At 43.5% G+C, this 27,645-nt stretch overlaps 1 protein-coding gene across 2 annotated transcripts in view; it reads left to right on the forward strand.

Moving 5' to 3' along the window:
• The window catches only part of LOC118021128, a 106,868-nt gene that overhangs the window by 36,531 nt on the left and 42,692 nt on the right, over positions 1-27,645 (forward strand). The window contains exon 2 of one of the 2 annotated variants that reach the window (XM_035021177.1): positions 3,047-3,300. In XM_035021177.1, coding sequence (XP_034877068.1) covers positions 3,047-3,300 — 254 coding nt within the window. Of the gene's footprint in view, positions 1-2,221; positions 3,301-27,645 lie in introns of those variants that run through there. The other variant, XM_035021176.1, reaches the window with a different exon arrangement.

Below are 27,645 nucleotides of genomic sequence, written 5' to 3' on the forward strand. Positions count from 1 at the left end.
CACTTGTACCAGTGTTTGAAGGCTGATTAGGTTCTTAGGAATTTAGGGAGCTGGTTGTTAACTATAGCGATTATTGAGAATTATATAAATTTAAAAATCACATCTTTACTAAAAACAAAGGTAATAAATATTCAAAACACATCACTGTCTAATTATTACAGTACATTTTATTTATGTCTTTGAGTTTTTTACATCAATCGTATCTGTATCATGGAAATACTACATAACGGTGAGCTACTGGCCATCCCTCCTCAACTCAGTGGTTCATGACAGCGCTTGGTTGCTTGATATTGATCGTGATGCGAGTATTTACACCAAGGAAATGGTCAAATGCTATAAATCCGTGCTTGATTTATTATATTCTAGACTTAAAGTAAAGGAGAAAATATTAATAATGCACGTTAGACTTAAAAGTCTGACATGACCAGAGCTGAAGGGGAGAGAGGAATTAGTTCAATGAACATAATTTGTACAAAAGTGAGTGTATTGGTGGATCTCATCCTATTTAATAACAATACATTTATTGGGAAGAGACTTAGCAGACTGATATGTAATTCTATTTGTCAAATCCTGGTGGAATTATGACCGTAATTTGACCACGAATACAAGGGTTCAGCAAAAATTAACTGTGGAATCTTCAGTTGGGTATTTTATTACAATCTAGAAATTGTGTATTGTAAATGCATGTTATATCAGCAAAATCTATAGTATCCTTATACATGCATTCACCCATTTGTCCTTTTTTTTCCTTTTGGAGAGTTGGTTGTTAAGTATTTACCTGTACACACCATCTCCAGCTTCAGAATTCTGTGATTATACTAGATTTTATGCTGTTATCTCAAAAGAAATCATGCCATTTTCCTTGGTCCACATTCTGTACAGAGAGCCTAAGAGATGATGAAGATGCCATTTGCCTCCTTTCTTGAGGAGTAAAGCTGGGGCCTGGGGAGTCTGTACGTACCTGGAGTTCTGTGTGTCAGTGATGACTAAGTTGAGGATTAGGCCTAGTGCTGAGGAGGTGGCTGGCCTGGAGCCAGGCCTCTTCTGCTGAACCTTCTTTCTGTGCAATGGCCATAAGATTTTGGCATTTTCCAAACTCAGGAATTGGCAACCCTCCTGAATTAGCAAGCCAAGTCCTCATTTATTCACTCTAAGGTAGGTGGTGCCAGGAATACATTCTAACTTCTGAAAGTTCTCTTAATCCAGGTTCTGGCCAGAGTCACTACAGAGAAGAATTCTTTTATTAAGATAAAACCCACTGAAACATAAGATCAAAAAATCTGAAATTTCTTTAAACTTTTGACATGAACTAAATATTTGTGATTTTGTTCCTCATCTGAGGGAGGTTTTCATCTTGCCCTATGTGACTTGAGCAGTGGGGCACATTCCTTGCACCAGTGCCCTGGGTTTCAGGGCCCCTGAGAAGCTGTGGGTTGCTGGGGGTGTTCCTAGCATGTGTCAGGGATTGGCGGGTGTTGGCCTGTGATACTTGTTTTACTTGGCGTACCACCCGGAACTCATCAAGGTAAACAAGAGATACTACTTCTGTTGATATAATAGTAAAGAGGTTTATTGACCAGAAATTAGGTAGGCCAAAAATCCTTTAGGGAAGGTTCTAGAACTAGGTTTGGAAAGCAGGCATGAATAAGAGACATGTCATCAACGAGGACCACAACCCCAATCACATTCCAGACTACAGCTGGGGAGAAGCTCCTATGGAGACACATTCACCCAAGATCCTGCTTTTGCCATCCCTGAGCACTGGGCATGTCCACTTATGTCACCTCTGCTGCTGGCCCAGGGCACTGGACATTCCTGCCCCTGGAAATGCCAAGCTGCTGTCATGGCCACTACCACGCTGCCGGAAGGATGCTCTGCCTCTTTTGCATGTTGTGCTAAGGCCAGACTCGAAGTCCAGCCTTTTGCCTTTGCTGAGCTGCAAGGGAGCCTAGGAAAAAAACTATTTGGCTCTGCTTTCTACAGAGAAGCACGAGGGGGATATGCTATAAACAAGGGAGGATACTCATTGCTGAGTAACCAAAAAAGAAAAATGTTCATGGCACTTGGGTGCGTGCTCTGCAGATGTCTATACTCTCACATGTCACCTGGGGCGTGCCTAGGTACATGGGAACTTTCTGGTCAGCTTTGGCTCCATGGGACCACTATTTATTGTACCTCCTCTACTCTAAGCGGGATGCTCTTGGACCCCTTTCTCTTCTGCAGGCTTTGGGATGAGTCTGGAAGAGATGCTGGATCTGTGTTGTTTCCGTTGCATGCTCTCTTGGCTGTCCTCAGGACAGCACCCCAGGCTCCTCCAGGGTGCTCTGGGTCATGATGCTTCTCCTGCCCCATGGCTCAGATCTCTCCATACTCAGCCCGTAGTTGGTCTGCAGTCCCATGAAGCAAAAGGGTATAAGACAAGGAGCTGGAGCCTTACTCATGCTTCCTGGGGTCTCCACTGCCCCAGCATGAGTCCTCTCAAAACTCTGGCCCATGTTGCCTGGTGTATCACAAGGGCTCAATCCCTTGTTTCGGGTTTCATTTGGAAAAGTGCTTAGTCATTGCTTTTGGTTAGATAACTATCAAAATAACCTATTATATTTGTTTGGCACTAGAGAGTTTTCAAACACTTCCACAATGAGGAACTCATTTTATTGTGTTGGCCTCCTCTGAAATAGCCCAGGCCATTTTTATCCCCACCATGGAGTCAAGCCACTGAGGCCCAAAGGGCCTGAGGTCACACAGCTGCTATGGGGCAGGGTTGGCCTTGGCCCTAGCTTCCCTTACCCTTCACCTGGTGCTCCATGGACTGTTGTTTAGCTTCTTGACATGTGTTGCTATGAAGAAGAATTCACCCAAGATCCAGCATCGCTGTGGACAGTTGTGTCTCCTGTGGAGTTTGTAGAACCCTGTCTGAGCTCTGTCCCGGCCGCCAGGCCAGGCTGTGTGAGCCAGGCTCCCTCTAAGGATGGGAGGTGCTCTCACCCAGAAGTCTTTGCTGGCAGCCTCACGCCGTGCTGCGCAGGAATTTTCTCGTCTTTCCTAGCCCCTGCTCTCTCAGAGGCAAGGCAGAAGCAGCTGATGAAGTGGTCACAGTTCCCTAAGAGGAGGCCAGTGGGTGGAATTCCCAACAACTCCAGCTCTGAGGTTTGGAAGACAAACGACTTGGGTTTCGGTCGAATGGGAGTGTCAAGTTATTCCAGCCTGATGAGATTACAGCTCAGAGGATCACGAGGAATTGATTCTTCCAGAAGAGGAAAACCAGCTGGCACAGGAGCTCCGCAGGGCCTTCTGCTAAAGGTATTGCGGGGTCACGGGCTGACAGGTTCCAGGTGATGACGGGATTAGGGCAAGGGGGAACTGGCGTGTGAATAAACGCAAATTATAGTCCGTGATGAGCCCAGGGAGCATCAGGAAGGTTGACAGACGAAAACATGACTTTGATGATCCAGAGGCACCAGCTTATGGGTCCCTTCTCTTTCTCCAGACACAACGGAGAGAGGCTGGAGTCTAAATGGAAATGCAGAGGTCTTGGATGTCAAGGGAAAGCAATGGAAAGATACGGGGCCCAGGGAGAAGCAGGGAAGGAGAGGGAGGCACTTTCCTGGGTCACAGAATTTAATGGGGGAGCCCCAGATCTCAGAAATCAAGGCAAGCAATGTTTCAAGGCAATATTTGCAAAAATCACAATTCAAAAATAATCTGTAGTGAACAGGATACTGACCTGGATACGAGCCACATGGAGCCATATTGGAGCCTCAGGCAAAAGGAAAAATCAGTAGTACTGATCCCATCTTTATTTAAAATGTTTGCATTTTGTTCATCATGAAGCTTTTTCCATTTTTCCCATTTTTTATTGTGGTAAAGTATGTATAACACAAAAGTTATCATTTTAACTATTTTCAAGTGCACCGTTGAGAGGCATTAAGAGTGTTCACACTGTTAGACATCCATCACCACCATCCATTTCCAGAAGTCCTTTCCTCTTTCCCAACTGAAAGTCTGTCCCCAAGAAATACTAACTCTCCATCCACCCCTCCCCCAGCCCCTGGCAACTGCCATTCTACTGTGTGTTTCTATGAATTTGATTGCTCTCGGCTTCTCCTGTAAGTGGAATCAATCAGACAGTATTTGTCTTTTTGCGACTGGCCTATTTCACTTAGCGGAATGTCCTTAAGATCCATCCATGTTTTTTTGCTTATTTATTTTGTTTCGTTTTTTGGAGAAAGAGAGAAAGTGTGTGAGTGGGGGCAGGAGAGGGGCAGAGGGAGAGGGAGAGAGAGAATCTTAAGCAGGCTCCACACTCAGCAAGCCTGACTTCAGGACTTGATCTCACAATACTGAGATCATGACCTGAGCCAAAACTAAGAGTTGGACGCTTAACTAACTGAGACACCGAGGTGCCCGTAGGTCCATCTATGTTGTAGCATGTGTCAGAATTTCCTTCTTTTTAAAGGCTGAATAATATTCCATTGTAGGTATACAACACATGGATATTTGGGTTGTTTCTGCTTCCTGGCTAATGTGAATAAGGCTGTGATGGATGTGGGGATTCAAGTCTCTCTTTCAGTTCTCTTTGGGTACATCCCCAGAAGTGGAATTGCTGGATCATGTGGTAATTCTATATTTAATTTTTTGAGGAAGCTTCCAACTGTTTTCTACAGCAACTTTTGCATTAATTTTTAAAAAAATATTGCATTTGAATATTATTTACCTGAAGTCCTGAACTTTTCAGGACTTGTTGCAACCTCATCCCAGCCCTGGAACACAATCCTTGATGCCCAGTGCTTCATACATGGCACCAAATGGAGCCACGGAGCTCTTTGCCAGAACCATGGAGGGTCCGCTTTGCTGGCCCGTTATTTATGTTTTGCCCTTATTTGGGAAGATGATACGTTGGGTTGTTTTTCCAGTGTGAGTCCAGGTAACACAAACTTACCTGTTGCCTTGCGTTACTGGTGTAGATCGGTGAAGGAGCCATCAGGATTGGGGTGCAATCTGTGACCCAGTTCTGTTCTGATGGGATGCTCATGGTTCTGAGCAGGAAGTGTATCTGCTGGCACTCTTGATCCTAAATTTAATTGGCAGCACTTACTTCTACATCGTCCCCTTGGTTTTCTTACTTTTCAAGTGAGTTTTTCTTCCATCAAAGGAGCCAACAAGATTTTGATCACTTTCTGCCATCTTTATTTTTTGTTTTGTTTTTATACTTGGTAAAAAGAAGAGCAGCCTCTGCTCTGGAATCAAACAGGACCTGCATTTTGACACAACACCCTTGGGCAGTCTGAGCACGTTCTGGAATTATAGAAACAGGCTCATCTGAGAAACAAATCAGTTCTATTTGTTGTACCTGAGAGGAAAGCGCAAGTGTTCACTGATGCCCATGGTGGTCACCCTCTGGGAGCAGAAGGTGCCTTTGAAGACGGATACATTTGGGAGACCCCAGACAGGTGCTCACCATTCACTTCTTGGGATTTCTCGCCAACAGGGCAATTCACTTTTTGGCTTTTTAGGTTAAATATGGGGTTCCTGAGTAGTGATTTCCACCCCCATTTTGGAAGGTTTCTTTTCTCACCTTGAAGCTCTATGTTCTGTGAAGGTTGGTGAATGGCCTCCTTTGTTCTTATGCTCATCCTCAGGCATGGGAGCTATCTCCTTGTCTCACACCCAGGGACTTTCTGTTCTTTTCTTACTTGGAGACTGAGTAGGGAATGGATATGGGAACGTAGAAAGACATTATACCATTGACTGATGGTGGATGAGCCACTTAATATCTTTGTGCCTCAGTTCAATGGTTCAACATCAACATTAACATGTGACTTCTCGCCGCCTTTGTGTCTGTCGGGAAGAGACCTTTGATATGAGGAGAGATGTTGATTAAATATAAGGGTGTGTTGCTGGTTGGCTACATGCATTAATTCTACAAATAATTATGGGAGTCCTGCTAAAGCACCTGGCACCATTCTAGGAACACAAAAGGTATAGGAGATTGCTAAAACATGGTTGGGGTACAGTTTGGGGCACAGACAAGTAAAAGGATTGGTAAGGGTATATGTTTAGTGTAGTGCCTAGTATAATAGCTCAACAAGTGGTAGTCCTTGTTTCTGTGGGCACTGTCCTGGGTCTTGGCAAACAAAGATGAAGAAGCTGTAATTCTTTCCCTTAACTGGATAGTCTAGAGGGTGCTATAGACAAGTGTGGGTTAGAAGCTAGGATGCTCATCTGCCTCAGTTACTCCTCACAAAATCCTTCCACAGGTTAGGAAACAAAGGCTTATGGCAGCCCTATGATATCTTTCAGACATGCAAATAGTAAAAGAAAAAAAAAGCCAAAATTCAAACCCAGGGAATGCTGATGCCAAAGCCTGAGCTGTTTTGTCTTGAGGAGATGTTGGTCAGTGTTTGTCAAATGAATATTCATTTGTGATATGTGCATGAAAATGCCCAGACAGGCAGTGCTGGAGACACAAGAGGGGCTGAAAAGATTTTAAAAGAATACCTGCATTTTTTTTCCTCCTGCAATGTGTACATATAAAGGAAAAAGGGAGGAAAGAGCAACCAAAGCCCATCCTCTGTGAATCAATAGCAGAAAAAGATGCAGGCTCCATCAAAGACTCCAGATTTTGCAGAGCATGAAATTACCAGATGATGATCTCAGAATTGACAGCTGAAAACTGTTTCCTTCTGTTGGGATGATTTGGGTCTATTGTCCTTGCTTTTGCCCTATATCCTACAGGCTAATAACCTTTTCTTTTTTGTTCTCGAATCAGGGAACAGATTTGGGTGAGTGACAGGGAAGCGGAGGTGGGCAGACAGCTGAGAGGGAGATGGAGCTGGTGGTCACTTTGCTTTCTTAGGACTATTTGATGAAAGCTTTGTACCCTCTGGCTGTCAGGTCTGTCCAGAATCTCATCAAATATGCTAGCATATTCTGAAGTGAGTTTTTCTTTCTCAAACAGAAAATTGCATTTTTTAAAAAAATATAAAAGTAATACATATTCATTGAGGTACATCGAAAAGTATAGAAGGGAGTGAACATACTCATTGAGGTACATTGAAAAGTATAGAAGGGAGTGACCATCACTTGCTATCCCATTACCATCTGATACACACATACACACATACCCACACATATTATATTAGAAAAAAGGGATTCTACTGGTGATAGACACATCCTGGGTACACGCACAATAATTTTTCTTACTCTGGGGCCATCTTAATAATCAGGGTTTCATTATTTGATAAACCAAAGCTGCTTGGCTTTGGTGTAGACATCAGATCCAACCTAGACTAATCTACACCAACTCAAAAAATGTTCTTTGGAATTTTTTTTTTTCTACTGAGATCCATGAAACTATGCTGGTTTCAGCCCTTTCCTCATTCTTAGTTGTTTTATTCTTTAATCCCATGAAATTTTCCAACATGTGAAGCCATGACCTCCCTCCCTCCCTTTCTTTTTCTCCTTCTGTCTCTTCTAGTCCAGCCAGAAGCAATTCTTTACATCCTGAAGAAACTTAGTGAATACAGTATTTGCTGCTTTCCAACCTTGTCTACTTAATGATGTGTTTTGGGCATTTTCCCAGGTCAATAAATAGAGTCATAGATACATGTATAATGGCTGCATAATATTCCAGTGAATGGGCATACCACAATTTATATAACTAAAGGGAAACCGTTTTCAGCTGTCAATTCTGAATCTGGTGTCTGGTAATTAAAAGTTACTTTTTTTTTTTTTTGGCTTTTATAGAGAATCCTGCAGCAAACATTACTATATGTATCTGTTTGTGTTTGTTGTATTTTCTTCTACTTCTTAAAATCTTATCCTGGCATTCTTTTTCTAGTTCCTTGAGTTGAATTTTTTCTTTTCAATCTTTTTCTTTATTTTTAATTTTGAAGACATTGTTTAAGGCTCTAAATTGCTAACTATAATCTAAACTGCACCCAGAAATTTAAATATGCATCAGTTTCATTGTGGTTCAGGTCAAAATATTTTGCAGTTTCATTGATGATTATCTCTTTAATCTGAGCATGATTTAAGAGTACATTTTAAGTTTCAAACATATGAGCTGTTGTTTGTTAAAACTTTATCACAGGGCTTAAAAAAATCTCAGCACATTTAAGAATATTGAGATCATGAAGAATGTGCTTTCTAATCCAGTGTAATTAAGCTAAAAATCACCACCACCAACAAAAGACTCAAAATCCTTTATATTTGGAAATTTAGTAATACTCTCATAAATAACTTATGCATCAAAAAAAAGTCACAATAAAAATGTTAAGATATTTTGAACTGAATCATAATGAAACTATGGCAGATGAAAACTTGTGGATGCAGTTTCAGTCTTGCTTAAGGGGAAACTTACAGCACATTTACATGCACCTATTTAAAAAGAAGGCTGAAAATCAATAAGCTAAGTACCCATTTCAAGAAGGTAGAAGCAGCAGTGGTGGCAACAAATCAAATATAAATATTCACTAAAGATGCCAGTAGAGTCACCTTCAGTGGAGATTCATGTCTCTTTTCTCTGTCTTCATATCTAGAGTTTTATGATTTTTGAAGATGCTTCCATTTGGCCTCTCAGGCTTTTAGTCCAGGATCAAGTTTCGTGATGGTATTTTGGCGTTCCTGCTCCATGGAAATGCTGGGAAGATACAGATCAGTATCTTAACTCCTGATCAGGAGGCTCCTCTCAGGTCTACAGCCTACTTCTCAGCTGGTTTCCATGAGGCAAGAAATGCTCATCTTCCCTCTCCCCCTGTCGCCTCCCAACGGCGGCCTCTAATAGTCAATCTGAGGCTAATTCCCTTGTTATAGACTGAAAGTTGGTGCTCCTTTCCAAATTCCTATGTTGAAGTTTAACCCCAACCATGGCTGTATTTGGAGATGGGGCCTCTAAGGAAGTAGGTTAAATGAGGTGGTGAGGGTGGGGCCCTTATATGAAGGGACAGGGGAGAACTCCCTCCCTCCTTACCTCCTTCTGTGTACGTATGTGCGTGCACGCTTGTGCATAGAGGAGAGGCTATATGAGGACATCCTGAGAAGGTGAGCATCCATAAGTCAAGAAGAGACCTCTCTCCAGAAACTGAAGCCATTGGACCTTGATGTGGGACCTTCAGCATCTAGAACTGTAAGAAAATAAGTGTCTGTTGTTCAGGCCACCTGGTCTATGGTATTGTGTTATGGAAGCCCGAGGAGACTAACACACCTTCCTTCAGGGTGACCAAACCGTTGTTGCCCCTGCCTGCTTTGGGGCTCAGTAGCCTGTATCCTGTCTCTAGTCCTGATCACTTTGCTTTGCATCTGCTCCACAGGGATGTTTATTTTATTTTTGAGTCCAACTATGACTTTTAGCATTTCTTTTTTTTTAACATATTTTACCTACTGTGGGGTGAGCTAGGGAGTACATCAAATTGTGTGCACACTGTTTGAGATCTTTTGTGATTTCTAGTAAGAAAGAATCACATGGAGACAGATGTGCTGTTTAATTTTGCCCTAGAAATTAGAGATTCAGTGGCCTTACTGAATTGCTTTTTTTTTTTTTTCTTGTGAGCAGAGCATTTGGAATCATGGTTTCTTCTACTTCATAGTTACTAATTATTCCAAGATTTCATTGTGGTTCAGGTCTACTTCATACTTCTTCTACTACTTCATAGTTACTAATTATTCCACTTCATAGTTACTACTTCATAGTTACTAATTATTCCAAGATCCACTATGAATCAGTACTTAAGCAGATCATCCTGGGGGAGGCCGTCAGCCACTCCTTTGCCTTTCTTCATCCCCCATCTACAGATCATGGCATCCCTTCAACCACAGTTCACTCCAGCTCCTAGTGTTTCTCTTTCCACATTACCACCAACTCCCAGCGTGACCCTCCCAGGCAGAGATGGCAAAGTTGCATCTTTTTTATGGGCCTAAAGGAGACTCAGGTTGGGAAACTAAGCCACAGTGATGTATTGTTGGTGAATGTGAATGTCTGTTGACGTAACATCCCTGCTTTTGAAGTGAGAGATGATAGTACCGATGCGCCCACATAAAGCAGATGCACCTGGACGCGATCCGTACAGAACTGTGGGTCTCCTCCCTCTGCTCACCCACTGGTGGCTTCTTAGCAGAGGCAAACTGTTACAGCCTCCACGGCCATTTGCGATTCTGCCTCATGGGCTGAAATCAGAACTGGGGCCTCCTATGACCTCGGACATCGTTCTTTCTCAGTGTTACAGGATCACATAGTTGTGTCTGTTTCCAGCATGTAGCATTCAAGTTTGACAACCAAGGATCAAGTGGAACACATGGTTTCAGATGCACTTCTCTTGAGTTCCAGGGGGCTGTGTAGGCAGGTGGAAATATGATGGACTTTGCGTGGCCCAGATCTTAGTCATCCATCCACGAGCCATGTGGCCTTGGGCAAGGTCTGCGAGCTTAACCTCTGTGAGTTCACCTGTGACGTGGACATTGTAATGCATACTCCACAAGGTTGGCGTGGGTGTGTTAAATATGGGTGAAACCCCCACCCTGTGTCTGAAGGTATTCAAGAGATACTCCTTTCTTCCCTCCCTCCCTCCCTGACTCTGCAGTGATTGGTTGCCAGCTCTCTGCAGTCATCCCCCCCCACCCCGCACTCTGTTCCTAGGTGTTGGTGTAAAATGGGAATCCAGCTGTTTGATGACTCAGATGTTCTTTTATTTCCATAACACTCTGACCGTGATATCACAGCTGTTCTTTGGGTGGTTTGTTGGGTTTGTCCCGTGACCCCCACCCCTGCCACAATCACTTCTTGGCTAAAGAGCCATGCGGTCATTTATGAATATATTGATTAGGAGAAAACTAGAGATCATTATAAAAAGCCTTAAAAGGAAAGTGGGGTGGACTGGAACCTTCCAGAGGAGGGTGAAGAACTTGAAATTGCTGAGCACAGTGATGGGAATGATCCCTTCCCCATGTGAGAAGGCTGACTGACAGAATTTTTGTTCTTAGAGAATTCGCTGGAAGGAAAGGGGGAAGAGCAGGCTTGCTGTTTTCGGCAATTTTAAACCCTGGAAAAACTATAAAACAGTTGGACTTGGTCCTTGACCCAGTCCCACCTCCTCTTTTTGCATCCTCTCTCCCCTACCCTTCATTCAGCCGCTGTGACACCCCCCCGCCCCAGGCCTGGCTTCCTCAGTTCTCATAAATTTACCTCTTCTTCCCTCAAATTGAGTATTCTCTTGGTGCCCGATTGTCAGACTTCCCACAGAGGAAATAGATCTGAGGAATCAATTCATAATATGTTTCTCTCTACAGAGTTCTTTGCAAACTCTTCCCGAGATGTTTGCATTTTAGAAGCATTGCTTTTTAGGGGAATGATATATTTAGTTGGGCTATCCTATGCAAATTGTAAGAAAAAAATAAGGGTATGATGTGACTTCCCCAAGAAAGCTGGGTTAATGTGAACACAAAATGAAGCATGAGGATGCGTATATATTCCAATGTGACTCCATGGGCATCAGATTTCTCTTGGAGTTTTCACATATAGTTTTGGACTCCTAGCTTGAAGAAACACATGGACATAATGGGATACATCTGGATTAGTAAGGAGTAAAGAGGAGGTTCAGCAAGGCCTGGAGAGCTTTCCTCTACTCTCATGAGGGATGTCTTCTAGGAAGGGGGTAGATTTGTTCAACATCATATTGCCAAGGGTGAAACTAGGACCACTGGGTGAAACGTACATGGAGGTTTTGTTTTGTTTTGTTATAAAGTAAGGTCTGCACCCAGTGTGGGGCTTGAACTCATGACCCCAAGATCAAAAGTCACATGCTCTACCGACTGAGACAGCTAGGCGCCCCAAGATGGCTGTTCTTTGAATCAGAACTGCCCAAAGATGCAGTGGGCTGTCAGAAGGATGGCTGTCAAGGGGATTCCAGTCCAAATGATCAAGGCTATCCATGAGTGAAATCCCAGAGGGCAGCCTGTGGGTGGAGTAAATTTTTGGAGTAGGGACAGATACCTTCCCAGAGTTTTATATCATCTTCCCTAGGCAAATGAAGGCTGAGCCTTAAAGATGGCTGGTGTTATCTAGATGAGAGGAAAGAAGGGACCACGGGACCAAGGCTTTTCTTTCTTGCATTCACATAACCACCCAGCTGCGGGAAATGGACATTTCGTTTATTTGCTGTCGTGGCAACTCTCTGCAGGCTCCTGAATGCTTATGAGTATGAATCATTTTTATTTTATCGCTGTAGACTGAGTCCCCAGCAAGATAAGGAGGCATCTTGCCAGATCTAGATATGCTCTTTAGATGACAGAATAAATTTAAAAATCTTGAGGATCAAATTAATTTTACTTTTGACCCCAGACAATCTCTCTCTTCCAAAGAAAACTAATCTGAAAGATTTATATAAGGTATTCAAGGTTCTTTGGATCTTATGCAAGCCTGACCCAATCTTACCCCGGTGAGTTTTTTGGTATAGTAGAGCTTTGAGAATTAAATTTTCTATGAACTAGCAAGAAATGAGAGAAAGCAGTACTTGATATGTGCTTGAGACTCTCATACAGTCCAGAAACTTAAAGACCAGTGCAGTTTTATGGGCAATAACTCATAAGCTCTGCATATCCAATTGTGTTCTTTTCCTATTCCTCTCTTATCAGAATCCTTTCTTGGGCGCCTGGGTGGCTCAGTTGGTTAAGCGACTGCCTTCGGCTCAGGTCATGATCCTGGAGTCCCGGGATTGAGTCCCGCATCGGGCTCCCTGCTCGGCAGGGGGTCTGCTTCTCCCTCTGATCTCTTCCCACTCGTGCTCTCTGTCTCTCATTCTCTCTCTCTCAAATAAATAAATAAAATCTTAAAAAAAAAAAAAAAAAAAGAATCCTTTCTTTCAAGGGTCAAAATTAGTATTTAATAAACCATTATTTACCAGAATGCTATACAAAGCTTTTAAAAATGCTCATGACTCAGACAATAGAGCAGTCAATCACATAAAATCAAATATGTGGATGCTAAGTCACAATTTAAAATTCCCATTTGACTTGTCTGCACTCCTTAAACCCTGCAAAGAATACTGACAATATTGAAAATTAAGTATCTTTTATGAGTAACAAATTCCTTTCTAATGAAAAATTTTTATGGTGGTTTACCAATGGAAATTGCAAATACATAAGGATAAAACAATAGATTCATGAAACCAATAACCATTAAAATAAAAACTCTAAGCAAACCAGGAATAGAAAGAAACTTCTTAAGCCTAACACAAACCTACAATCAACAAAAAACCTATAGCTAACATCATACTTACTGGTGAAAGACTGAATGCTTTCTCCTTAAGATAAGGAACCAGGCAAGAATACCTGCTGTCACCATTCCTATTCAACAATGTACTGGAGGTTCTAGGTGGTACAATAAGGCAAGTAAAAGAAATAAAAGACATGAGGATTAGATGAAGTAAAACTGTCTTTATACCCAGACAACATGATCTTCTATGTAGGAAACCCGAAGCATCTACAAAATAAAGCTCCTAGAACTAATATCTTATATTTGCAGGATACAAGACCAATGTATAAATTCTATTTCTATACACTAGCAGTTAGACATTGAAATGAAAATTACCACTGCCAATAGCCTCAAAAATATGAAATATTGAGGAGCAAATTTGACAAAACACATGAAAGACCTGTACACTGAAAACTACAAAACGTAGCTGTGAGAAACTAAAGAACGCCTAAGTAAATGGAGAGAGAGGTCATGTTCGTGAATTAGAAGAACTGATATGTTAAGATATCAGTTCTCCTGAAATTGATCTATAGATCAAAGCAAACCTAATTAAAATCCTAGCAGAACTTTTCCTGTATGTGTGTGGGTGTAGAAATTGACAAGCCAATTCAAAACTTACAAGGGTATTCAAAGAACATTGACTAGGCCAAACAACTTTTACAAAGAAGGACAAAGTGGGAGGACTTAAATTGCTTGACTTCAAGATTAAAAAGTATAATCATAAAGACAGTATGGTATTGGCATAAAAATAGACCTAAGCAACACAATCAGAAGTCCAGAAATAGACCTCCACGTATATATCAATTGCTCTTCAATAAAGGTGCCAGGGCAATTCAACTGGGAAAGGAGAATCTTTGCAACAAACAGTACTGGGAAAACTAGAGGGCCAGATGTAAAAAACCAAAACCAAACCATCAAAAAGCACCTTAACCCTTGCCTCACATAACCTACAAAAAGTAACTTGACATGCATCAGAAACCCACATAGGAGAAGTGAAACTATGAAGTTTCCAGCAGAAGACGTATGAGAAGATCTTAGCAACCTTAAATTTGACAAGGATTCTAAAATAGGACACAAATTAAAAAACGAATTAATTGGACATACTCAAGAAATAGTTTTTAAAGCCATCACTATGACAGTGAAAAGGCTGGGTCATATACAGGGAGGTATTTGCAAAACATACAAACTTGCTGCTCTGTAGACATTTATCAAATTGATAAATTTAAAATGTGGCTCCAGCAGTTGCGCTACTGGCTATTTACCCAAAGAATACGAAAACACTGGCTTGAAGGGGTATATGCACCCCTATGTTTAAAGCAGCATTATTTACAATAGCTAAATTATGGAAGCAGCCCAAGTGTCCATCAACTGATGAATGGATAAAGTGATATACATACACACAATGGAATACTCAGCCCTAAAAAAAGAATGAAATCTTGCCATTTGTGATGACGTGGACGGAGCTAGAGAGTTTAATGCTAAGTGAAATAAGTCAGTCAGAGAAAGACAAATACCATATGATTTCACTCATGTGGAATTTAAGGAGCAAAACAAATGAGCAAAGCAGAAAAAAATAGGAAGACAAACCAAGAAACAGACTCTTAACTACAGAGAACAAACCAATGGTTACCAGAGGGGAGGTAGGTGGGCGGATGGGTGAAACAGGTGATGGGGATTAAGGAGGGCACTTGCTGTGAGGAGCACCCAGTGAGGTAGGGAAGTGTTGAATCACTATATTGGACACATGAAACTAATATTACACTGTATGTTAACTAACTGGAATTAAAATGAAAACTTCAAGAAGTAATTTAAAGGGCGGTACAGAGAATTTTAGTTATATTTTTTATTACGTTATACAATGTGAAAGTATATTTCTAAAGCTTAAATAGAATCAAAATTGTTGGAAAAATTAAAAATAAATAATTTTTTAATTTTAAAATAAATAAAATAAAAAAATAAAATTTTTTTCTTAAAAAATGTGGCAGTTCCTACTCGTTGGAGCAAGACCTTTTCCCCAAGCTAATGAAGAGGCTTCTCCCAATCTCTGTGACTTCCTCTCTTGCTTAAGATCACATTTGTGAGTCACATACTCCAGAAGGTTTTGGAATAAGGCTCAAAAATCCAGGCTGAGGCAAACTTGTCAATGGGAAAATTTGTCTTTAGCGTCTCCTCTTTTTTTTTTTTTCTGTTCTTTCCACAGAACTTTATTCATCTAATGCGAGAGTCAGCAAGTGTTTTTCGTTTTTTTTTTTAAGATTTTATTTATTTATTCATGAGAGACAGAGAGAGAGAGAGGCAGAGGGAGAAGCAGGCTCCCAAGGAGCAGGGAGCCCGATGCGGGGCTCGATCCCAGGACCCTGAGATCATGACCTGAGCCGAAGGCAGACGCTTAACCATCTGAGCCACCCAGGCGCCCCCAGCAAGTGTTTTTTTGTAAAGGTCCAGGTAGTAAATATTTTAGGCTTTCTGGGCAATGGTTCCCTTTCTAAACTACTCACCTGGCTGTTGTAGTGTCAGAGCAGCCAGGGACACCATGGAAACACATGGGCACGGCTGTGTTCCAATAAAACTTTATTTACAGGAACAAGCATTGGGCTGAATTTGGCTTCCGGGCGATAGCTTGCGGACTCCTGCTCTAGGGTTGAATCTATTAGGCAGCATTCATTGAAGTTGAAGCTACACTTTAGCCTTTAGATAATGGGACTGCTAATAAAAGCCATCTGGGTTTCTGAAGAAACTGCTTGAGCCATGTTTTGAATCATACACGAAAGTACACGATCCAGAAGGTTGGAAGGGCATGCCGGGACTGACCACACTGACACTCATGACGTGTCTATGGCACCCCAAGGCTCACAACTCTTGTAGTGTTGTTTACTGGAGATGTGCACAGTAAGCCCTGTTTCTGTGAAGTGTTACAGGTAGAAACTGGATCGTATTTGGTGGCAGAGTAAGTGGGAGGGAAAACAAAGTGGGTGGCAAGTATGGCCCATGCGTCAGGGGTCCCTAAGTTCTTCCATGTTCAGCAATATGTTAGAAGCATTCCCAGACTTGGCGGGTAATTGTACTCATTGCTAAGATTTATTACACTAATGCAATAAGGGTGTACATCTAATCATAAGGGGAAAAGACACAGGCAGAGTCTGGAGGAATCTATATGCAGACTTCCTTATGCTCTATTCCTCCCATGAGGGGTTGCAAAATGCTCACTCCTTTCCATGTGTGATGTTTCTGCCTAGGGAATTCTATTTGAGACTCAGAGCTCAAGGTTTTTCTTGGGGGCTGGTCATGTAGGCACTGATTGCATAGCTAGTACCAAAATTTTAGGCTCCCAGAAGGAAAGCAGGTGTTTAGCATAAACCATGTTGTTTGTACGAGTAGTCCAGGCACTGTAAACCTCCCTTATCATTCAGGGAACCTTCTGAGTGTCTGGTTCCCAGATGCCAACCATGCAAGCAGACTTTTCTTTTTCTTTCTTTCTTTTTTTTTTTTTAAGATTTTATTTATTTATTTGAGAGAGAGAATGAGACAGAGAGAGAGCACGAGATGGGGGAGGGTCAGAGGGAGAAGCAGGTTCCCCGCCGAGCAGGGAGCCCGATGCGGGACTCGATCCAGGGACTCCAGGATCATGACCTGAGCCGAAGGCAGTTGCTTAACCAACTGAGCCACCCAGGCGCCCCTGCAAGCAGACTTTTCTAAGGGTAGCAATCTCAGACCTGCTATGTTAACTCTTTTCTACACATACCCCTACTCTGAGACATCCAAACAAGGGAAAAGGCATGATAGGGCAGGACATAAAGGCAAGGGCGATTTTGGGTCTTGTATGAATATTAAGTCTTCATGATACGACAGTATATGGGCCCCCATGGGATGATGTGATGTGCACCGCACTCTGCCTCCCTCACATCGTGAGTCGTCTTGGTTCTTATTCACATCTGTTCATGCTGGTGCAAAACAGCCTCCTCCCAGGCCTCCCTGCCTCCATCCCACTTGTGACAGTATGTTATGCATAGGCTGCCAGTTCATGACCTTGGCTCCCTTTTTTTTTTTTATGCTGCTGCTTGTGTTAAAAAAATCTAAACTGTCTTATCGCCTATTTTATTGAGAAAGTTGAGGCCATTCACTTAATCTCATGTACTTACCTTGCTCCACCTTTCCCTTCTTCTCTCTTGCCTCAGAGAATAAAGTAGCCCTCTTCCTGCTGAAGGCTGATGCCACAGCCTGTGTCCTGGATCCCATCTCCAGGGGCTTGCCCATCACTTCTCTCTCTCCTCCTGTGTTCAACCTCCTGCTTCTTACCCTTAGCACACAAAGACATTGTCTCTCCCATCATTAAAAAATGTTCAACAGAACCTTCCTGTGACCTCCTAGCTGCTGCTCTTTCTCCTTCCATTCTCATTCAAACTTCTTGAAAGACTTGCTTTTTTAATCATCTCCCCACCTCCCGTTCCTTCTTCATTATACTGCAATTTGACTTCCACCTACACAGTTCTATTGAATGGAAGGCGCCTATGAACACCTAATTGCAAATCCAATGGGCACCTTCTTCTATTCATTATCTTCTCTGACCTGTCTGCTACATCTAACACCATTAATCACTCCTGCTTCCTGGGAAATTCCCCTTGGCTTCCATGACACAGAAAAATGCCCTGGTTCTCCTCATCTCTGTCCCACGTGGGCTCCTCTTTCTTCACCCACCATCTGACTGTTGGTGTACCCCAAGATTTTACCTATTGTGTATTCATTGTCTTATTCTATATGTTCTCTCTGAGCAGCACTATCTGGATACCAGTCAATCCTCAGTTTCTATCTTCAGTGCGGACATCTGTCCCAAGCTCCAGACTCATATATTCATCTCCATCTGGATGTTCTGGAAGAACCTCCAGTTGATCACATCCATAACTGAATTCATCATTTTCTACTTCTGAGTTTCTCTATCTCATTGAGTTGCACTGCCAGTCACTAGATGTGGAAGATAGAAGTCTTCAAATCATCTTTATTTCTTCCTTCATTCACATGTTCCATCTCTCTTCAATCGCCAAGTCCTTTTGATTCTACTTCCTAAATATTCCTCAAGCTATTATCTCTCCAACTCTTTTACTAACACCTTAGTGAAGACTTCCTTGATTCTTGCTGGATGACTCCAAAAGCTTCCTAATAGGTATCCCTGGCACCCATCTTACCTCCCACAAACCCATTCACTCAACACAATATTCAGAGAGCACCTACCATATGCACTGATCTGGGGGGTGGGGGAGATAGTGGTAAGGAGGATAGTCATGTCCTTTGCTGTCACTAAGCTTATACTATGGTAATATGTGAGTGTGTGTGTGTTTTAATCTACATTAAATAATTCCAGATACCAGTAAGTGTGCCATAGACAAGATAATAGGATTGAAGCTGACTGATGGAGTGGATTAAATTTGGATATTCAAAGTAGGCCTCTTTGAGTAGGTGACATTTGAGCGGAGACCTGATGAAGAAGAGCATCCGGGGTGGGGAGAACAGCATGTAGAAGGGCTCTGAGTGGGTGCATGTTTGGAGGATATCAGCTGAGGGAAGAATAGCCCGGGGTGAGGTAGGATTGTGTTAAGCCTTACAGGCCGTGGGACGGGTTTGGGAATCTCGAGTCTGACAGGAAGCCATTGGAGGACTTTCACTGGCAGGTGACATGGTCTGGTGTACTTCCAGAGCAGAGTGCTCGGGTTGCTGCATGGAAAATAGGTCGCAGGAGCACACCTGGAAGTAGTTAGGAGGTGATTGTATTATTCCAGATGAGAAAAGGTGATGTCTGGCCGAAGGGGGCAGCAGTGGAGATGGAAAGAAGCAGATGGAATTGGAATATCATCTGGATGTGGAACCCCTAAGACTTGAAAGAATCAGGATGTCTTCTTCATCCTCCATCAGTGGCTCCAGAGTGATTTTCTAAACACAGCTCAAGCCATATTGCTTCCACTGTTCAAGAACCCTCCGGGGTTCCTCACTGGTGATCAATTCTAAACAACTGTAGCCACAGATGCAAGGCCATCCCTGGCTTGTTTCTGTTTTTCTCACCAGAAGACTTCTCTAGCTGTTAGATGCCTCTTGGTTCCGCCCCAGCATGTGGGCATGTGGTGTCTCTATCACAGTGCTATGATGTATTGAAATCACCTGTGTATGTGGGCGCCTAAGATGCAAAGGCTTTGTCTTGTTGATCATTCTAATTCCATTGTCTTGTTGCCATGCCAGTGGAAATTTGGGCCTTGGACCAGCAGCAGAAGCATCACCTGGGAGCTTGTTTGAATTTGCATTTTAGCAGCAAGGTCCCCCCGGGGACTCCTATGCACCTGACAGTTTTGAGAAGCTGGCTTGGGTCCTGTGGACAGTAGGTTCTCATTGACTGTCGAACAGGATCAGCAACCCGATCCAGACTTCTCAGAGCTCAACAGTGATCTCCTTTTGTCAAAATAGACCAAAGTCACAAAGTCAGCTTCATGGAGATGGATTAAACCCTACTGGATGTTATGGATGCACTGAACATGTCTGTCCCTGCCTGGCTGGTGACATCTGCTTCAAGTAACACAGGACCAGTGGTTACATTTACTTCCATCCTAGGAGCTAGGGTATCAGCAATTTCAGACTGAATTGATTCAGAAGCACTCTTCTTATTAGAGTACTCTAATTTTTTGTAAAGTCACCCATATAACCTAACACCTAACTTTTTTCCTTTGAATAGGTAGGTAATCCTCTAATTAAGTGTCGAGAACAAACTTCTAAGTACCAAAGGCAGGTACTCTGTGTCCACACATGGACTGCTAGCAACGAATGCACAAGTGCTAATTAGCTCATTAACACTTCACTGTTCTCCTTTGAGATGCTCTCAGTTATTTTTCAGCCGAAATAAACCCATAAGGTCAAAAGTTCCCAGCTTTGCCTTGTCTTTTTATGAACGCCCACGAGTTCAGGGGCTGTGGCTCTCCTGCCCCAAACCACAAAGTGGGAATAATGGCCCGTTGAACTTCCTGGCTTCTCAGGTCCTCAGGCTGATGAAGATTCGGGGCTCTCACAGGCAGGAATTCTGACATGCTGCCCAGGTGCTGACACTCTGGTCACTCTGCGTCCCAGGCATGGGTGGTCCTCAGCAGAGCTGGAGGGTGGTTGTACAGGGACAGGGACCCTGTCTCCTCAGCACCGCTAGGAGCTCACGGAATTCTGTGGTGCTTTGACCTCACGGGTGTCTCTTTGGTGGTAGCTCTTCAGACCCCAGCAACCTTAACTAGCCTTCCAAGAGACTGAATGTGTTGTCCCCAAATTCATATGTTGAAATCCTAACTCTCACTGTGGTGGTATTTGAAGGCAGGGCCTTTGGGAGCTGATGAGGCCATGAGGGTGCAGCCCTCGTGAATGAGATTGGTGCCCAGAGAGTTCTCTTGCCGCCTTTTCACCGTGTGAAGAGACGATGGGAAGTCAGCAGTCTGCAACTTGGGGGAGAGTCTTCACCAGAACCCAAATGGGCTGGCCCCCTGATCTCAGATTTCCAACGTCCAGAACTTCAGGAAAGAAATGGTTGTTGTTTATAAGTCACTCAGTCCAGCAGCCCTACTGACTATGACCATCCCCTGGGGGCAGATACTTCACCTGCTCAGAATCGCTCTCACCCCTTGCCTGAAATTGCAAGTGAAGCGGGAAGTGGCTCTTTTCCATAAAACGCTTGGGAAATGCTTGACCCACCTGCTTCTCAGGTCGAGGAAGGTCATGGTGAAAATCATATGCTTCATTTTCAGGGTGTGAAAATTTGCTCCCAGAACGATGGGGTGAAAGCAAGTCTTGGTTTGCTCTTATTATAGCATCTGGGTGGGACTTTCCAAAGAACAGTGATGGGGACACAGGGATCTGGGTCTTGTCCTTTGTCTGGAACCTGGCAGCGTGACATTCTTGTCACTTGGTCATAGTATTTTCACCAGGTGACCTCTAGCATCCCTTCTCATGCCAACATTTTAGGACTCTCTGTCTCTATCTTTCCTGGTCTTTTCTGGGGAGAATCAAAAAAAAAATGAAATAGCTCAAGTTCTGACCCTTTCTGAATGTCTATAAAGTCCCAGGGATTCAATAATGAGCAATGGTGTGCTGGTCAATGTTTAACTACTGGCACTGATTTGTAGTATTTGTTAATTTATGTGGTATACATCATCTCATCAGGACTGATTTCCAGCCTTTGAGCTGATGTCCACCTGCTCACAAAATTCCTGACAATGTAACAGTCAGCTCTCATGAGCTGCTATGAGCTGGCTCCACACCCTTGTGAATAAGCCTCCTTGTCCATTATTCTGAGAGAAGCAGGACTTACATGGTCAGGGGCAGAGATGCTCACTCATTTTCCTGGCTTCTTGCCTGGCTATTGGGAAAAGTCAGTGTGGACATGAGACAATTGTAGAAGATTGGCAGTGAAATGTGTGGTCAAACACCGAGAATAGGAATGCTTCCTGTTTATCAGGATGTCTGACAACTCTCCCAGGGCCTTCTGCCAGAAAGTCATCATCCTCTTATGCTTGTCGAAGGGCACACAATGACATGCAGAAATTGGATTGCCAATAAGAATTGTTCCAAGTAGAGAGATGGAGTCTTTTCCCATGTGCCAGGTGGAAGGAAGTTCGGGAGTGAGGTGGGGTTCTATAGGATGATCAATGGAGTCTCTCCAGTTTCTCTTATGCTCATTAACTGAAATCAGCTTTTAATTCTGGGCTGGCATCTCTTTCCTACAGGTATGCATTCATCTCTTGTCGCTATTTCTGAGGGCTAGTACTCTAATTTTTCTGCCTTTGTTAAAAAAAAAAATCTTGTTCCTGGGATATGCTCTGAGAGGGACTCCTATTTTAGTCTTAGTTAACTCTAATTGAAAGAACAATGGAGGTCAAGTATTCCATTTTGTAGCAGCCAGTGAGTTATACTCAGAACAATCTTGTCCCCTGGCCATAGAGTGTGTGCTGTTTAACTGTAAGAACTCGGAAGTACAAAGGGTGTTTTGTACATATTCTGCCTCCTCAAGGGGACATCGGTGTCAGGTAGGGTCCAGTCCTCAGTGAAGCACCAATAGACCCAGAGTTTAGCAGACCTGTAATGTCAAGAGGGAGCTGTTTTAGATGCCAAACACTAACTGTTTTGGTGAAGACTGGGCAGAAAGTCTGGTATAATACATTGCCTGTAGTTCTTTGACCCTTTTGCAGAACAGCATGGAGCAGCCATTAAAGTTCATGGTCACTGGAAACTAAGCAGGTAAATTATAGGTCTATATCAAAGAGTCAAGAAACAGGAACACTTACCCAAATGTAAGAAAACCTTCACATAACCCTCAACCATCCATCTCATATCTGAGTGTTACTGGGCTCAAGGGAGATATGGCAAGACTAGGTAAACTGGCTCAGTGAGTCCCAACCTATTAATGGGCAGACATATACACTCCTCAAGTAGAAACAATCATTTTATCATTTCTGGAGTATGGATGAGGACCCCAGGAATAATCTGTGCAGGAAAGACAGCACATTAATGACCCTTTGCATGAAAGAGGGGGATGAAAATTAGGTAGAGTGTGAAGAAGTGTTTTAATGAGAAGGGGAATCTACAAAATGGTGCCCATGTTAGGATTATAATTATTGGAAATATTTATAAGGATAAACTTCGGAAAGGGATACAGAGAAATGAAAATTAAGGTAGGCTGGAAGGATTACAACTGAATAATTTACAAATTTTCCTGACTTTGTAATGTTTAAATATATTAAATGTTTTTAAAATTTATTTATTTGAGAGAGAGAGAGAGAATGAGTGGGGGGAGGGGCAGAGGCAGAAGGAGAAGCAGACTCCTCACTGAGCAAGGAGCCTGCCGTGGGGCTCCATCCCAGGGCCCCAAGATCATGACCTGAGCTAAAGGCAGATGCTTAACCAACCAAGCCACGCAGGTGCCCCATGTTGTTTGAATATATTTAAATCTTTTGTGCAAAGGGTTTTCCATCTTCAAAGAGAACCAAAGGAGCTGGAATTTCCCTGGAGAAATTGAAATCAGATATAAGGAAGAATTTCTTTGTGGGATGATCAGTCCCTGGGAGGTACTTAGAGCAGAGCTGAGAAATCACCTTCAAGAATGGTTCCCTGTTTAACCAGGTGGAGAGTGGTGGTGGCCCCTGGAGTTGGGGGACAAACTGGATTGCTTCTGCAGGCTTCTTCCACATAGAGATGGTGGACCTGAGACACAGCACTCACCGAGTTGCAAATGTGACACAGTGAATTGTTGGCAGAGCTGTGAACAGGAAAATTTAGGAGGTAGGACAAGAGCAATTTTGATGACTGCTTCAGATCTCCTCAAGATCCACTCCCTCCATTCCTGTCACTGCCCTAGGTCCTACCAGCAGCTGTAGCAGTTAGGAAGCAATTAAATTAATTTCTTCCCAGGGGTCAGGCTAGCAGGAGAACTTTGCAGGGGCTCTTGCAGTCATAAACATCTTAACCTAAAGGAACACCTTCTGGGTGTGGAGAAGGACCATTAGGGAAGCTTCCTAGAGTGAAGAAAGGTTTTCTTGCCGCCATGTACCCCCCACCCTTCCTCGGGCCATTCTTCTGCTCCAAGTTCAGAGCTCTCCAATGGAAACTCCTTTTTTCCAGTTAGGTAAGTTGTTTTGTTGTTGTTGTTCTGGAACTTGGATAGTGCTGTGGGCATATCTGGTTAGAAAGATGTTACTTTCCTGAGATATAAAGTCCTTCTAGAGAGAAAGGGCTCTTCTCTTCCACAAGGCACATTTGTATAGCAGGAAGTTCACACCTCGCTTAGGATATGGACAGGCTCTATTTGAAGCTGGACCTCATGACTTGCAAGCTCTCTGAGCCTTGTTTTCTCATTTGCAAAATGAGGATATCAATACCTATCTCATAGGTTATGGGGATGAAGGGCACCAATAAGGTGCCTGGCACTTAATAGGTCCCCATTAAACATAAGTTTCATTTAAAATTTTAGGAGTCAACAGAGATTAAATACATATCTGGTGCTCCTGCATTGCTTCCTGTACCCAATCATGACTCATGTCACTGTTGACCAACACACAGAAGGTGTCAAACAACAGACCTCACTAGCTCTGAAAAGCTGGACATGTTTTGCTGACTGGCACTCCTCACTGTGACACTTTGGTTTGGCCACAGATGTCACCAAAGATTATTTAAAGATAACTGGGGGCCTCCTACCCCAGAGCCACTGTGAAATCCTGTGAATATATCTGCTCCTGACCTCAGTCAGTCTCCACTGGGGCCTGCTGTTGGCTCTCAGTGCCAGCACACCCTTGGGATGAGATGGCTATTCTAGACTCTGATGGCTGTTCTAGACTCACTGGCCCTTGCCTGCTGGGGAATGAGGACTGGCAGCAGCAATGCTGCTCACCCAGCCTGGTGGTGGGGCAGAGCGTGGAGGCTGCTGAGTAGGAGAGGCTATGTTACTGGAGTTGAAGCTCAGCTGGATCTTCTCCTTGTTGGGTGGGGAAGGTCAAAAGAGTCCATCAAAGCAGAATACCCAAGGGCAGCCCAGAGGGTTGGCTACCCTGGATTGATGTAAGACCCCAAAGACTCAGTTACATCTTTCGGGAATAGTGGTTAAGAGCATAGGCTTTGACACCAGATGGACTCCAGCTTAATGTGTGGCCATTTTGTCGATAGGTGACCTTGATCAAGCGACTCAACCTTCCTCTATAAGCCTGGTGCCTCCTGTGTAAAAGGGAATAATAAGAATAAGATTTGCTTCCCTAAGTGATTGGGGGGATTAAGAGGAAGTCAAGCATGCAGCCTAGTGTGTGGCACAGTGTAGCAAGCTCTCCATCAAGGTTTTTGGTTCCCATTAGAACCAGAGACCAAGCTGTTTGTGTCTGTATCAATAATTGCTTGATATACTCCCATCTTCCTGACCAAATTATGGCCACTGTCTACTTCAATGTTGAATTTAAAATGTCCATCTTCTAGAGAGTGGGTACTCCTCAAACCTTGAAGAATGCATAGCTGTGGGGCCAACCACAGGGTGGCCCAGCCCTCCCTTGCCCCCCATGATTCTGCATGCAAACACAAGCTCACATTCACAGGGTGCAGGGAGCAGGAAAATTGGAGAATTCAGCTAATGATTACAGAGTGCCTACTATGCGCTGGGCTCCATTCTACTTCTGGGGAGAAAAACAGATAAAAATCTCTATCTTCCTGGAGGTAACCACATTCTAATGTGAAAACAGATAATAAATGAAATAAGAAAGATCTATAGCATATTTAACAGTGGCAAATGCTAGAGAGAAAGGAAGAAAGCACAGAAGGGGAATATGAATATGCAGTGTTGGAGGAGGGCACTGGGCATTGTAGATGGGGTAATGTATTAGTTTGCTCAGGCTGTTGTAATAAAGTACCACAGACTGGGAAGCTTAAATAGCAGAAATTTATTTCCTCACAATTCTGGAGGCTAGAAGTCTGAGGTCAGGGTGTTGGCAGAGGGGTTTTCTCTGAGGTCTCTCTCCTTGCTTGTAGATGGGGCCCTTCTCCCTGTGTCTTCTCATGGTCTTCCCTCTGGGCCAATCTCCTCCTCTTCTAGGCACACCAGTCCTATTGGAGTAGAGCCTACCCGAATGACCTCATTTAAACTTAATTACCTCTTTAAAGACCCTATCTCCAAATACAGTCACATTCTGAGCTCCTGGGGGTTAGTTAGGACTTCAGCATATGAATTTGTTGGGGTGAGGGTGGGGTGGTGGGGGCACAATTCAGCCCATAATAGGTGGCAAGGAAAAGCCTTACTGATGTGTCACTTTTGAATAAAGGCTTGAAGGAGGTGAAGGAGCCAGCATGTGACTATCTGGGGAAAGAGTTTTCCAGGCCAAGGGAACAGCAGGTGCAAAGGCCCTGAGTAGAAACATACCTGGTTTATTTCACAAACAGTGAGGAAGCCAATGTGGCTGGAGCCAAGTGAAAAGGAGGAGAGGGGGAGGAGAAGAAGTCATAGAGGTAAGAGGGCAGATTGTATGGGATTGTCATGGTGAAGATTTGTCTTCTCCTTCTAGGGGGATGGAAGCCACAGGAGTGATGTGGTCTGTCTTACAGGAGAACTAGGACCACTGCACTGAAATAGACTGGGGTTAGGGCAGGAACAGAGGCCACTGCTATAACCACGGGGACCAGAGTGAGAGCAGTGCGGGTGGTAAGAAGTGGTCACACTCTGGACATATTTTGGAGGTAGAACTCACAAGATGGTGGAGAGAGTGTGAGAGCAAAAAAAACCCTCAAAGCTAACTGCAAGGTTAGCAAATGGAACCAAATGGTGGCCATTTATTGAGATGGGAAGACCGGAGGGGAGACGGTTCTTTGGGGGAACACGAGGAACTCAGTTTGGGATATGCTGTGTTTGAGATGCCTATAAAAATTCTAAATGGAAGTATCGAGTAAGCATGGGAATATGCAAGTCTGGATGTCAGGTGAGAAGTTCTGGTATGCAGATATGAATGTGGGAGCCATCGGCATATAGATTTTATTTGAACCATGAGCCTGGACGATATGACAAGGGAGAGAGGGTAAATGGAAAAAATGAGAGACTGTCTAAGGAGGAACTCTGGGCTTCTCCAACATTTACAGAAAAAAATCCAGATGAAAGGGGGCACTAGGGGTCACACTCCTCATGGGCCTGCAAAGTATAATCTTGAGCTGAGGTGGTTATTGTTATTAGTCAGGCCAGGAGTAATGTTTTGGTTTCTTGTTGACTTAATATAGCTACAACTGCTGGAACTTCTGCTTGGTCACTGACTACTCGACCTTGCTCCTACTTGTCTCATGGCTGGAATGGGTCATGGACAGTAGACAGTGCTGGCCACACAGAGTCTTGGAGTCTGAGACCTGGCTTGGCCTTGCCAGAGAGTGTGCTAAGCACACTTAGCCTACATAGTTATGAAGCTGCCCATCTCAGTCGGGGACCAGCAAGTCTTTGTGTCTCTGGAGACCAGCCTCAGTGGTTGTGTTAACACAGAGGAAAACCACAAACGTTGCCTGAGGCCTGGAGAAGACCATGAAGCTGCCATTCACACATAGCCCAACCCTGCGGGGGTGGGGTGGGGGGAGGAGACTGCCTGCAGAGGCCACTCTGTTGTGAAATGGCAAATTAAGATGATTTAAGTAAACTTGGAGATGCAGATGGGGGGTTGGTTAAAGCAAGACCTGGTTTGAGCTCACAGACGAGACCTGCCCTTTTGCAGGAAGGCCCCCTTTGGTTTCTGAGCTTTGAAGAGCAGAGACAGACAGGTTTTTAAAACCAAAACAGGGTTTAGTCTTCTTGTCTGATCTTAGCCGTTGATCGTGATGGGGTCTCAAGGCCCTTCATGCTTTTCTCTACGGAGACACAGGCCACCTTGTCAGCTCTGAGACTTGCC

This window comes from Mirounga leonina, unplaced genomic scaffold, assembly GCF_011800145.1.
Source record: "Mirounga leonina isolate KUSES-001 unplaced genomic scaffold, KU_Mleo_1.0 Mir_174, whole genome shotgun sequence".
In the NCBI taxonomy this organism is placed as follows: Eukaryota; Metazoa; Chordata; class Mammalia; order Carnivora; family Phocidae; genus Mirounga; species Mirounga leonina.